Source organism: Miscanthus floridulus, chromosome 9 (genome assembly GCF_019320115.1).
Source record: "Miscanthus floridulus cultivar M001 chromosome 9, ASM1932011v1, whole genome shotgun sequence".
NCBI classification, from domain to species: Eukaryota; Viridiplantae; Streptophyta; class Magnoliopsida; order Poales; family Poaceae; genus Miscanthus; species Miscanthus floridulus.
The window spans coordinates 59938056-59952106 of NC_089588.1; the positions used below are offsets into that span (position 1 = coordinate 59938056).

General features: G+C 51.9%; 2 protein-coding genes across 2 annotated transcripts; both read left to right on the forward strand.

The window, feature by feature from the left end:
• The first annotated feature begins 523 nt into the window (after positions 1-523).
• On the forward strand, positions 524-1099 carry LOC136479991 (uncharacterized). The gene has a single exon (XM_066477680.1). It carries the CDS (start codon positions 524-526, stop codon positions 1097-1099), a length of 576 nt encoding a protein of 191 aa, XP_066333777.1.
• Positions 1100-1333: 234 nt separating this feature from the next.
• LOC136479992 (BAG family molecular chaperone regulator 6-like) lies at positions 1334-2227 on the forward strand. The gene has a single exon (XM_066477681.1). The coding sequence runs from the start codon at positions 1334-1336 to the stop codon at positions 2225-2227; it is 894 nt and encodes a 297-aa protein (XP_066333778.1).
• The last annotated feature ends 11824 nt before the right edge of the window (positions 2228-14051 follow it).

The window sequence follows — 14051 nt, forward strand, 5'->3', positions numbered from 1 at the left end:
CAACTAATCTAAATAAATGTCTTTGCAAACTATATGGATATGATGTAATACTGCAATCCATGATGAGAGCTGCCATGTAAAAAACCGAGGATTAGATAAGTAATATTTTTGTTGTTTTCATAAATGTTTGATTGCTTTTTTTTTCTCGATGCGACTATAAACATATTTGATAGTTTAGAAGAAAAAAATAGAGTAAAAACATGTCTATTAGTATCTCCTGCGGTTGCAATAATGGATGTAGCCAAGATTTTGAACGCGTCTATAAACTTGAACCGTTGCGGCTGATTGATTCGAATTCGATCACGAGTTAATTTGCCGGACTTCATATAAAAAGAGCAGCTCGTCGGCTCATGGCCGAATCCGAATCACCTGACCCCACCGTGTCCGAGGCGATTTGTAGAACACCACAACTCGCACCTCCTGCCCCCTTGCTCGGTACCCATATAAACACGCCACGTTCCTATTGCATCTCCAAACGCAGACACCGAAGAAGAAAAGCTCGAGGGTTGAGACAGCAACGGCGATGGCATATCGGCGGTTCTTCGACTACAATCCGTACGGCTACTACTATGCCGCCCCGTACAACTACGACTCTTACTACCAGCAGCAGCCCGCGGCCACCCGCAGGTCCACCAGGGGCATCTTTGCGGGCGCCGAGCCGGCGGCCGCGAAACCCGCGCCAAGGGCGAGGAAGACGAGGGAGACGAAGACGTCGTTCTCGATCCCAGTCCACGGGCCCGACTCGGATAACGAACCGGAGCCGGAGCTGAAGCAGAAGGCGCCGGGAGCGCGCGCGAAACCGGTGGCGCCGGCGATGTCCGCGAAGGAGGCTGTGGTGAGGATGCAGGCGGCGGCGCGCGGGTTCCTGGCGAGGAAGTCGGTGCGGGCGGTGCGCGAGGTCGCGCACGAGGCGGAGCAAGTCCGGAAGAAGATGGCGTCCGAGGCGGAGGCCCTAGTCACGGACCCCAGGGCGCGCGTCGCCGTCGGCGAGGCGCTGATGAGGATGCTGCTACGGCTCGACGCGGTGCGCGGCGCGCGCGACTACCGGAGGAGGGGTCAAGACTCATGGTCGTCGCCGGATTTGCCGCTACAAGAATAGTCAATCGAACGCCTAGGCCCTGGACTGGACTCCTCCGGACTGCTCCACTGCTCGTGGGCTCATGGCCGAATCCGAATCACCTGACCCCACCGTGTCCGAGGCGATTCGTAGAACACCACAACTCGCACCTCCTGCCCCCTTGCTCAGTACTCATATAAACACGCCACGTTCCTATTGCATCTCCAAACGCAGACACCGAAGAAGAAAAGCTCGAGGGTTGAGACAGCAACGGCGATGGCATATCGGCGGTTCTTCGACTACAATCCTTACGGCTACGCCCCGTACAACTACGACTCTTACTACCAGCAGCAGCCCGCGGCCACCCGCAGGTCCACCAGGGGCATCTTTGCGGGCGCCGAGCCGGCGGCCGCGAAACCCGCGCCAAGGGCGAGGAAGACGAGGGAGACGAAGACGTCGTTCTCGATCCCAGTCCACGGGCCCGACTCGGATAACGAACCGGAGCCGGAGCTGAAGCAGAAGGCCCCGGGAGCGCGCGCGAAACCGGTGGCGCCGGCGATGTCCGCGAAGGAGGCTGTGGTGAGGATGCAGGCGGCGGCGCGCGGGTTCCTGGCGAGGAAGTCGGTGCGGGCGGTGCGCGAGGTCGCGCACGAGGCGGAGCAAGTCCGGAAGAAGATGGCGTCCGAGGCGGAGGCCCTAGTCACGGACCCCAGGGCGCGCGTCGCCGTGGGCGAGGCGCTGATGAGGATGCTGCTACGGCTCGACGCGGTGCGCGGCGCGCGCGACTACCGGAGGAGGGTCACCAAGCGAGTGCTTGTGCTGCAGGACGCCGTCGACGCGCTCGAGACTAAGCCGGCGCCGGCGTCGGCGCCTGTGGAGGACGCGACAGAGGCCGACGCACCTGAGGCGACGGCCGTCGAGACGGTGGAGGAGAGCGCGGCAGCGCCGGAGTTGGCAGACGCCGTGGAGCGCGGTGGTGAGATGGAGAGCATCAAGACAGCGGTTGACACGCCCACCCAGGTGGAGGTCGACGAAGCAGTAGCCGCCAGCGATCCTGAGGCGAAAGCGGGAGAGGGAGAGGAGAGGAAAAGGAAGTGGTGCCGGGCGACGCCAATGTTGATGTCGACGAGCCGGAGGATTCGGACGCGGAGGGCGAGTGGGAGATGGTGATGGAGGAAAACGCACTCGTGGCAGCCACGCCCGACGACCAGGAGCCACCGCGCAAGGAACCGGCGTGTCCGTTGGAGACCATGGGGACTGCAAGTGCCGGCGCCGCCTCTGACGGTGTGGACGCGAGGAAGGTGATGGAGATGGTGGCCGCGCTGTGCGAGCAGAGCGCGCAACAGTGCGCGGTGATCGGCGCGCTGGCCGAGCGTGTGGACGCGCTGGAGCGTACCGTGCGGCGGATGGAGGATGCCGAGAGCCGCCGGCGCCGGCCCAAGAAGCTGAGCACATAGGCCAAGTGAAGCATCAACATTTTCCAGAGATTGATGACACGCCAGCCATTAATAGAGATTTAAACAGTTTTAGAATTTTACATTGCTTCTAATCTCGGCCTTTACTATTCCAGACACTAGATTGTTTATATTTATTTTATTATAGTAATGGAGTTCTTCACAGTTTTTTTTTTTTTTTTTTTGCCTTTTGAACTCTTGGTACTTAGACTACACACTATTTGAGCGCTTACCGTCGGAGGTCACTCCACATTTACCTTTAAGATAAGGGCAACTGCTCCATTACTCCCTTTTTAAAAATGGTACGGATCTCAAAGCAGGGAATTAAAGGAAATGATTATTTTATATTACTAGGTAAATGCCCGTGCGTTGTTAACGGGAAAACTTAATACTATGATAACATATGTACGAGTATCTGTTCTACTGTTACATAAAAAAGATATTGCAACGTGATGTTTGGAACATTAATATTACATATGTCTTCAAGAAAAAAGATAATTAAAATAGTTCGATCAAAAGAGCGTGTTTTGCACGGACACCAACAAGCTGTAGCGGGTCACAAATCAAAAATGGTCCATAAGATTTTCAAGATGCGGTGTCTGACTTCTTGCAGGTGAAGCATGCAAATGGCTGAAGCTATAGTTGAATGTATCCTGCATATAAATTGTTCGTTAATTTTTAAAGCTAAAGTGTTGTTGACTATCTTGAAAAAATATGTATCGACACATGAGATATTACCATTTCATGAAGTTAGAATCTCTTTATATACGATATTTTTCGTGAATATATCCTTTATCAGTTTCTTGTCCCCTTCTCCTTCACTTTTCCTTTCCCATTGTTAACGTCCTTCTAAGCAACCGGCACGGCCAAAATCCTAATGTTTGATCTTGTCGTGGCTTTTGATAGCGCTACATGCAATAGGCAGTGTGAGAACACTAGTTCCGGCAAGTATACCCTGACGTTAGGGATAATCTGCCCCTGTGCCTTGTTAACGGTCATTGCGAAGCTGAGACGAATAGGGAATTGCTTTCGCTTAAATTGAAAAGGGAACATCTCATCGTCTGACGATCATAAGGGTATGAGAGGCAGAAAAACCCGTCTTCTAGCATGCGATCCCAACACAATTTCTACGTCTATGGTATTCTTTTAGAACCCCTATATGATAAGCCTAGTACCATTACAAAGTCCGTTCATAGGGTCAATGTTCCTAAGCAATATGATCGGACATCCAATCTTCAACTTTAATACATGTGGAGGTAGACCATTGGGTGTCAAAGTGTTAAGAAATTCCTGAGGGTAGTAGTCGTGTGGATTGTCTACCGCACAGTCAAAGCTATGGTACACCATCTTATCCTCTTAGAAACGTCCTATCATCTTCATATTTATCATATCAACCTAGTCGTTTCTCATAGATAATATCGCTCGGGAGGTGATATAATCTTTGCTTGACATATTTACATTGAGGTTAGGGAATTTGCAATCAATTACAATATCAAGATCACTATCTTCCCCGGTGTGTGGTACGCATATATTATGAGGAAGACGGATTTCATCATCACCACTCACCTCCTTAGAACCTCCACCGATGCGCAATCGGTATGCTGCAAACCACGGGTGGTCACTCTGTGCCCTCATGTTGCGCACTAGTTTTAGATGTCGCATGGAACCTCAAAGGTATGACATCCGCAGTGAGGCACCGACTATCTGAGCTCTCGACCCTCTTCGAACAACAGGAAGAACATGTCTAAAATCTCCACCGAACATCACGGTCTTCCCTCCGAACGACAGCTCAGGTCGGTCTATTATATCATGGAGACTATTGTCCAGTGCCTCGACAGACTACCTCTTTGTCATGGTAGCCTCGTCCCAAATGATGAGAGATGATGCTCGAAGTAGCTTGGCGGTACCACTCTGTTTCGTAAAGTTGCAGAAGGCCCCATTATCAATGGTGAGGGGAATATTGAAGCGTGAGTGGGCAGTTCTGCCATCAGGCATTATTGAGGCCGCAACACCAGATGTAGTTGTTGCCACGACAATCTTTTTCTGGCTAAATATAGTGGTGAGAAGGGCTTTGTAAAGATAAGTCTTTCCGGTCCTGTCAGGACCATCCACAAAGAAGAGACCCCCGTGACTGGTATCAACCGATGACATAATCTCATCATATGTAACTCGTTGCTCCTCATTAAGGGTGTCTAACAGAGCCACATCATCCTCGTTTGCCTCAATGCTAACCTTCTCAAAAATCTCTCTAGGAATATCAGAAGATGCGTCATATGTGTCATCGATATTAGAAAATGGGTACATCTTCATATCCTTCTACATTGATTGTAGCAATTTTTGAAAATCTATGAGGACCATCTGTTCCACCATGAAGTTGGATTGATTGTTGTGCCTGTAGTCCTCCGACATTGCCTCCTTATGTTTCTCCTAGTTGCCTCTGAGAGACTCTCGTCGAGCGAGTTGTCCTCTTCGATTACGACCCTTCTTTCTGCAGCTTCATGGAAGGTTGGTAGGATATCGCCGTCAATGGTCCTTAGACACTCAAAGGAGGTTGCACCTACCACATAGTTTAGGAGAACCCTAAGATAGTAACAGTCCCCCTCAACTGGATTAGCAGACACGATTCTTCCAATCTATTGTAATGTAGTATCACGTACCCTCTTGTTCCAAACTTTGCCCTGTGCTTGCCATGTATAGAGCTTAGGAAAGTCCCAATACAATATACCTCGGGCTCTTTCATCTGTTTTGTTCATCTCAAAGTACGTTGTAAGCATTGACTTATCAACACCTGGATGATTAAGCACCTCGTCGAACCCCCCTCGTGCTGGTGAAATGACACCATGTGCATGTCTAGAAGATGGAGCTGTAAGAACAAAACAGCAGGGACCTATTGCTCAAATCAAAACCATATATCCTCCACAAGGCTACTAGAGGGGTTATCCATCTAGCATCCCTGTACTGCTTGATCTCATTGATGTTCCCTTCACTGTCCTCCTTATCAGCCTCTCTCACAGCCATAGACGCTCAGTCATAACCCTTGTAGATGTACTTAAACAGATACTTGACTACTTTGATACTCCCCTGCCTCAACATTGATGTGGCAATTGAACAAACGGAGGAGATACGGATTGTAAGGCATGACCCACCTGTTGTTGAGTTCGTGGCCATGAACCTTTTCCTTTCAACCATCTTCATGTCGTCTATAAATCGGGTATGAATCCTAGCCCTATACTATGACATCACAAAAAGGTCAAGGGTAACGGTTCTTCCATGAATCATGACCTTTTGTGCATGGGCAATTGCGATTAAGCACTCCACAGGGGCCATGCATCATATGCTTGGTAACCATCTTGTACAAGACTAGGTACTTCTTGTCTGGGAGCTCAGCCGAGATGAGAAGATTATACTGCTCTGGACACATGATCTTGTACTTCCTCTCCATGATTAGCAAAAAATGTGCGTATGGTAGACCCCTCTTTTGGAACTCCACAACATATACATGCGCTCGGACCTTTCCAAGAATATCCTTTTTAGTAGCCTATCGTTTAGCTCTTCCAGTTTTGCTTTGAAGACCCGAACAACGAGATCTGGATGATCTTGTGGCGTCTGACCAGGGTAGAGGTCACGCTTGATCTCATCCTAGTTTGGGTTACATGTCATAGTGAGGAAGATGTCTGGTTTACCAAACCTCTGTACCAGAGCCATGACATCCATGTATCGACGCCTCATGTCACATGGGCCTCTAATAAATGATGAAGGCATCACTGTCCGCTTTCCAACAGCTTCTGCTCTACCTTCACACGCATGCAGGCTATCCACCAATCATTGGTATAGGTCGGCTCTAATCTCCCTCTGATGGTTGCGTATATAATCTAATTGAGAGCTCTCAATCTTGATATACGTGTCAACAGCAAACCATTGGAACAAACATTTGCAGTAATGTATGGGGTTAAATATTCTTGGAAGCATCTGAAATTTGTAGCAGTAGTAGTCACGCACAAACACACATAGTGTTGGTGCAAAAAGTAACCAACAAGTAAATATTTCTAGTTTGGCCATGCGTTGTGATCGGATGTGGCCTAGCACTCAATGACACAAGGTTTATACTGGTTCACGCAACGTGCCCTACATCCAGTTCTAGTTGGTCGATGACTTTATTCCTAAGCCTAGGTGCTCGAAGTTTGCTGTGGGGTTACAAACGAATGGGAATAAGAAGGGGGGTGTCGAAGGTCCAGTCGGGCTCTGAACCGAAGGGTCAGAGTGATGGGAGCTCCAACGTGCGCTAAGTATTAGAACATATGCTCTGTGTAGCTTTAGAGTTCTAGAGCCATGGAGCTGTGTTGAGTGCTTAGAATGTCTAAAGCTAGCAGAGAGAGAGAGTCGGAATGACCATCCTTTGTTGGGAGAGAGCGCCTCCCCTTTTATAGGTGAAGGGGTTGGCCTTACAAGTGAGAGAGAGAAGTGTGTGTGTGCATATGCTGTTAAGTATTGTTGCCCACGCTATCAGGTACAAGACGGTCGATCGTTCCCAGTTGGCTCCGACTGTGCCAGTCGGAGTAAGCTAGAGGTTCGGCATACTTCTAGTTGAAAAAGCGGGTCGAAGTCAGAAGTGAGCATCGTCCCCTCCTTGGCTAGGCCTTCCAGGTTAGAGACTAGATTGCTCTTTCGACCTGTTGTTTGGTATCTAGGCCAACCTAGGAGTCACGCGTTGTTGTAATGCTATCTGTTGGGCTAAGCTTTTTGCTGGGAAGCAGGCCCATCGGGGACCCTGAGTTTATGAATCCGATAGGAGCCCTAGAGCCCTTTTGGGACTTCTACGAAGTCATGAAGGGGCTGTTTATACTCGTTGTATGAGAGCAACTAGGTGGGTGTAAGAACGTAAGTCACCGTCGGGCGCGACGGAGCGTAGACTCAGGCGTCAGGCGTGACCGAGGGGTCGAGCGAGATGGAGCGTGGACCTAGGTGCTAGGACCAACGAACCAGCATGCTGATCAACAGCCGTACAGGGAGTAGGCGGCATAGTGACCATGCATCCATCATTGTGGGTCGATGTGAGTCCCCTTGAGCGATATGTCATAGAGACGGGTCATGTTGAGGCGTGACCACTCCTTGCACGATGCCAAAAGTTTGACCTAGGGTTGTACTTTCTAGCCCATAGTGGTTGGCGATGGCGTGAGCTTCCGTTAGGAACCGTATCTGAGGTATTAGGCGAAGCAGAGACAGCCCTTAGACATCGAGTGAGGTGGGGCCACCCCTCAGACGTCGGCCAAGGTGGAGCATACCATTAGGGGTCAGACGAGGTGGGGCTAGCCCTCTGACATCGGGCGAGGCGGATCTAACCCTTAGAGATCGGCCGAAGTGGAGCCTACCCTTGGGGGTCAGTTGAGGCAGGGCCAGCCCTTCGGACATTGGGCGAGGCGGGGCTAGCCCTCAGACGTCGGGTGAGGCGGAGCCTAGCAAGGGATGTAGCCTTAGTGGTCCTAGAAATCACCTGGGGGATTTTTTTGACTCGCCAGCGGGTCCGCGTGAGCGCACCCGGTGGGTGTAGCCCCTGAGCCCCCGGGCGATTCGAGTAGAATCGCCTAGGGGATTTTTCGAGTTGCCAGCGGGTGCACGCGAGCTGCACCTAGTGGGTGTAGCCCCCATGTGAGATTCGACCCCTTGCCGTTGCTGGGATCAAGTGTCACTAAAGATCAAGGAGAGGATAGTGAAATCAGTAGGAAAAAAGTCTCCTATTTTTGCATGTCTCCCCTTCCTAGGCTCTGAGCCATCGTTTCTGGGAGCGCAGACCCAGGCATTGGGCGCCAAGCCAAACATTAGGCGCGGCCAAGGGGTCAGGCGTGACAGAGCATGGACCTAAGTGTCGGGCGTGGCCAAGGGGTTGGTTTAGTTTCGTGCGTTACCCCATCCATGTTTTCCGCAACCGGAGGGGCTAAGCTAACATCGCTTGCCTCATGGCTCAAGTGACGTGCTCGGTGAGCTCTCTAATGGGTATGTTCGAGTGGAATCTGGGTCCGTCGTTCGTTACAGGGTCAGCATTGCCCTCATGTGGCACTCCACTTCTCCTTAACCCGCCTTCTGATAGATTCCTGAGCCATTCCGGAGACCCGCTGGCCTCCCCTCGATGAAGATTCTGTGGGCATGGCTTGAGGTTAGGATCAAACGAGAAGGTCGAGATGACCCTGTCTGCTTCTTAGCAGATCGGGCGAGGGCCACTAGGGCTCATCTATGTTTTCTCCCCTAGCTCTATTTGACGTGTGGTGGCCTTGAGCCCTTCGTGGGCCGGCCTTCGAACCCCGATCGGTCGTCGCTCATGTCGAATGAGGCGACTACCGCTTCGTGACGCAACACGAAGCGTTGTGATGCATCAATTGCATATGCAATGCTTTGGATGTATGGGATGAATGAATGATTGTATGGATGAATGTGTGAATGCATGTATGAGAAAGGATGATCATGCATTAGAAAATAAAATAAAGTAAGAAAGTTTGGTAAAGTTACCTTGATGACTCGAGTGATGGGTTTGAGGAGCTCTTATCGATATGTCCGAACGGGATTCGTGTCCATTGTTCGTGACAGAGATGGCATAGCCTGCACGGGGCATCCCACTGCTCCTTACCTATCTCTTAGTAGTCGCCTGAGCCATCTGATCGACTCAGGTAGCCTGTGGTCTCTCCTTGATGGAGATCCCATTGTTGGGCCCTTCCAAGCCCTGCCTAGGAAGGCGGAGGGTTGTTTCATGTGGTTGCTCCTTGATTTCCTACGCCCGGGTTGTGGTAGTGGTGGGCCCTACCTAGGCCACGTCCCATCTTAACTAGGTGACATTTCGTTGGGCAGGGCGCATCCCATCAGTCAGGACACGTCCCACCGCATGCCTATCCGCATTAAATAGGGGGAAGGGAGAGGGTTTTCCTCCTATTCTTTTGCCTTTCTCCAACAGCTGCCACTTCTCCTTCTTCCTTTTTGCCAAGCCTGTTCATGCATCGTGGCGGTTTCTAGGAGAGAGGGTAGAGCGAGGTAGAGAACTCACAGATCCAGTTCATGAATCCATGGTGTGATGTCGAACTGTAGGCCATCCAACGTAGATGAAGAGGTGCTGACCGCCTTTGCCGTGAAGCGGCTGCTCCCATCGAAGGAGGTGGCACATTGGAGGGCTCCTGCGCTAGGGGAAGCTATTCCGTGACCATGGGTCGACTGAGGTTGTCTCCTTCCTCGCCTTCCACAGAGCATGGCTTGGATATCCCATGCACTTTTCTTGTGTGGGCTCCTCAATGAGTGGGGTCTGGAGCTGCAGCACCTCAATCCGACTGAGGTGTTGCACATCACCGATTTCGTCACCATCTGTGAGGCGTTCTTTGAGATAGAGCCGCACGTGGACCTCTTCTATTAGATCTTCATCGAGCGAGCCTTGTCTGAGGGAATTCGCCTAGGAACCACGCCGGTTGGGGGTTTCGCTTTGCAGAAGAAGTCGAGGCCATTGGGCTCCTACCCCACGTACTCACCCTATGACTCCAATCAGGGGTGGCATGGTGAGTGGTTCTATATCAGGAACCCAGTAGAGGCACCATTCCTACTATTCACCAGAAGAAGGCTAGAGAGGCAGGAAAGCTGGTCGTGGGGTCCCTCTAGTCGATAGAACAAGCTAGAGGTCATCGAGGCAGAGCTTTAGAAGCTGGTGTAGCATGGCCTCGATGGGCTAGGGTCTTCCACACCTTCTTCCGCCATCACATTGCCCCACTAGCAGAGAGGAGGCAACTGATGTGGGCATACTCCAGCCCAACGGATGCCGACCACGCATCGTCGGAGGAGTTGCCGAAGGACAAAGTCTAAAGTTGACTCGACCGGTTGCTCCAACTAAGGGATAAAGACTCCCTTGAAGGAACGCCCAGACCTCTTCATGCCACGAAGCTATCCAATCTGGTATGCTCCCCTCTTCTTATTCCGTGTCCTTTTCCCTCTTGCTCTCCTTTATTTTGATTTCGAGTTGTCCGTTTCATAGGGACTCGTGGGTTACAAATCTTGGCCGCATCTTCCGAGAGGGCTAGAGCGTGTAGCTCGGCAAGCTACCATGAAGGAGGCAGTGCTTGCCAAGAAGAATAAGAGAGCTAAGAAGGCCCTGAGGTGGTTTGAGAAGGAGAAGGAGATCGGCCGGTGGGTCTGGGGAGGTGAAAACCAGAGCGACGTGGAGGCGGAGCTCGAGTCGGAGTAGCCCATGGAGATGGGTGGCAATGTGAGTACCTCCGAGGATGAAGGAGACAGGGGCATCATCGCGACCTCGGTGGAGCATCGTGAGCCTATGGCCGTGTCCATCGGTGGTGGGTGGGATGCAAAGAAGCCCGGCAACATTCCCGAGTTGAGGAAGCACACCATGAGCGAAGACACCACCGTCGAGCGAGAGGTGAAGCGGGCGCGGTTGTCGTGCCTTTTGGAGGCATCGTTGGCTATGCACCCCCTAACTCCGAGTGTGGCGGGGCACATCGGCCGGTCAGAGGAGCGTGCTCATACCCCTGCATCTTTGGGGTCGGCTGCATGTGCATGACCCACAATGGAGAGATGCCCCGTCAGTTGCTCTGGTGGGTGCACCACAAGCCAACGTTTGTGGCCATTCATGGGCCCATCAGGAACCGGCCGGGTCAGCTCCTCCCTCGATCGATATGAGGGGGCATAGGTCGCGACCCTTGAGCTTTCCTCGTTTAGTTGGCTTAGTCGCCAGCGGGTCAGGTCTTTAGGGCTCTGTCGCTTTCGTCTAGGTATGCATTTATGTTCCTTTTCGATCTCATAGCTGAGTTTTTTGAGTGCAACTGACCTGTACTTATTTGATAGTGGCCAGGGACTAGCGGGACTGGGCATTGCCCCACCTCCCATGTAGGAGGAGTGGAGACCCAGCCTGCAGTGAGTTGCGACGAGCAGCGGGGAAAGCCGATTGGCGGCGGCGCGACCTTCCCTTCTGGGGGTTGCGTTCTCCTGGCCGGTCATGAGTACGGCGGCGACGGCGGTGATGGCAGCAATCCTCGTGGTGACGGCAGAGGTTGGGTTGGAGGTGACCCTTGCAATCCCTCCCCCAATAGCTATGGCGGAAGAGAGGAGGGAAACCGATCTCCATGCCTCGTCCGGTGGAGGAACGCATGGCTCGCTCTCCTGGTCAGAGTTAGAGGGGTTGAGAGGAGATGTGGCTAGGTCGGAGGTAGAACATCTTCTAGTGAGCCACGGAGTCTAGATAGTGGAGATCCCTTGCTCCGGTGAGGCAGGTAGTGGGGTGGAGTTGCCAGCCATCCTGCCATCATAGGAGTTGGTGATGATCCGGTCATCGTGCAATATTGCAATGGTTGGATCTTCTAGCGGGTCAGGGGCAACCCATGAGCTGGTGTGGCCCTACCCCAGTGACCTGAGGAAGGCTCAGTTCATCCTTCGCGATGAGGAGAAGGTGAAGCTCTAGCACTTCCTTAGGGAGAGAGGACTGTCGATGGAGTTCGATCTCGCCCAAACCAAGGTGAGGCTCAAGGAGGCTTTGGAGAGGGTTGAGCTCATCCATCAGGTGGTTTCACTGGTTGTTCTCTATGTTTTTAGCATTCATCCTTGACTTCTTAGTCTTTCACTGGTTGTTTCAGCATGTTTGCTTCTCGCTTTACAGGATCTAGAGGCGTTCCTTTGGAAGAAACATGGTCGGATGGGGCAAGAAGCAACGTTGTCATGGCGGGTTGACAAGCTTCAGCGCCAGCTGGAATCTGCCCACTGTGAGTCCCAAGACCGGGCGGCCGAGGCGACAGGAGCGTGGGCTATGGAACTGCTCATGGCGGAATGGGTGAGTACTGCCTAGCGGGAACTCAACGCAGCAAAGGTCCACTTGGCTGAGGCCAAGGTGGCACTTCAGATGTCCTTGGAGGCTTGGAGACAGAGCGTAAGGCCTGGTCGGAGGCTAAAAAAGAAGTGTTCATGCTCTGGGGGCAGGTGCTTGGGGCAGAGGAGTCAAATGCTTGACTGCTCAAGAAGGTGACCTAGCAAGAGGAAGGACTCTCCATCCTCAAAAGCACCAGCCTTGGTATGTATCTGTTCTGCCTTCGGTTGATGCCTCGGTTTTTCCTTTGCTTTGCTTCTGAACTTGTCGTCCTTTCTCTAGAACTGGGTGGAAAATTGGTTCTCTGGAGCGAGAGCTAGAGACAGCCAAGGCAGCGATCGGTCAGAGCATGGAGGCACTAGCCAAGTCCCTTGAATAGCGATGTGCTCTCAATGGGGAGCTCGACCAGATTCGTAACATCGCCTAGGTGGTCGTTTCCGAGGTGTTCGGGTTGGGACCGAGCACCAGTACATCCACCGTCCAGCTGGCGAAGGTCCCGAATGAAGTTTGGACGCTCATCTCTGACGGCATGTTCTACGGGACGTCGGGGGTGCTGACCTCAGTGGCGACGCACCACCTGAATCTAGACTTCACCGCCATCTGTAGAGGGTACGTCGATGGCTAGAGCATGGATGAAATCCATGCGCTTGGGGAGGGCTTGGTGCCATATGCACAGATGGTTGCCGAGCAAGTCTCCGCGCAGTGGGTGATGGAGGCTCACCGTTCGAGCGTGGCTGAAGGCGTGCGCTAGGAAGATGTCATCTAGCCTACGGAAGGAGTGGGGACCGGGTCAGGAGCAAGTGTCGTCCTACCTCTGACCTAGCCGAACATCGCCCTGTAGGAAAGCGAGCTGCCCTTATCCTCATTGATCGTGCCATCAACCGATACCGTCGGGCGGCCATAATAGAATTTAGAGCAGAAACAGTCAGTATATGTAAAAAGATAAGTTCATGGGGGAGCCCCCGTGTGAATAGTTTTTTACATTCGTGAATACTTCAATTTCATTTTGTGATGGAATTACTCATAAGGGGAAGCTTGTCCCATCCGTCGTTGTTTTTACCCTAGCATAGCTTTGTTTTTTATCCTTTCTTCTTTGCACCTGCTCGTTTGACCTGTAGGCTACAACCTTAATAACCTGGGCATGGCCCGCGAGGCTCAGCTGCTCATAACCGTAGGTCATGGTGGGTTGTGATCGGTCAGGAGTTTAAAACATAAGTTATGTAGGGTAATTAAAGGAACGGACTACCCTTTCATTTGGGTGAAAAGTATTACTATATGATAGTAAAAAAGAGAGGTGGTATCGCACCCTCGTGGAGCCCCTAGTGACTAGGCCGAGAGTGCTCGAGCTGGGGTGCTTATAGGAGCAAACGTTGAATGAAAGAAAATGGTAAGACTAGGCTTTAGGGGAAGAAACGACGTAACTGTTCGACGTTCCATGTGTTGGTGAGAATGTTGTCGTTGTCCTCCTTCAGTCGGTAGGTGCCCGGTTGGATCACCTTAGTCACCGCATAGGGTCCTTCCCATGGTGGAGAGAGTTTATGTTTCTCCATGGTTGATTGGGTTCTCTAGAGCACAAGATCACCGACCTCGAGGATCCCCCCTGATTTTTCTTTCATGGTACCTGTGGAGAGTTTGCTAGTAGTGAACGGAGCAGATGACGGTCATCTAATGAGCCTCCTCGAGTAGGTCAACCACATCCTGCTGA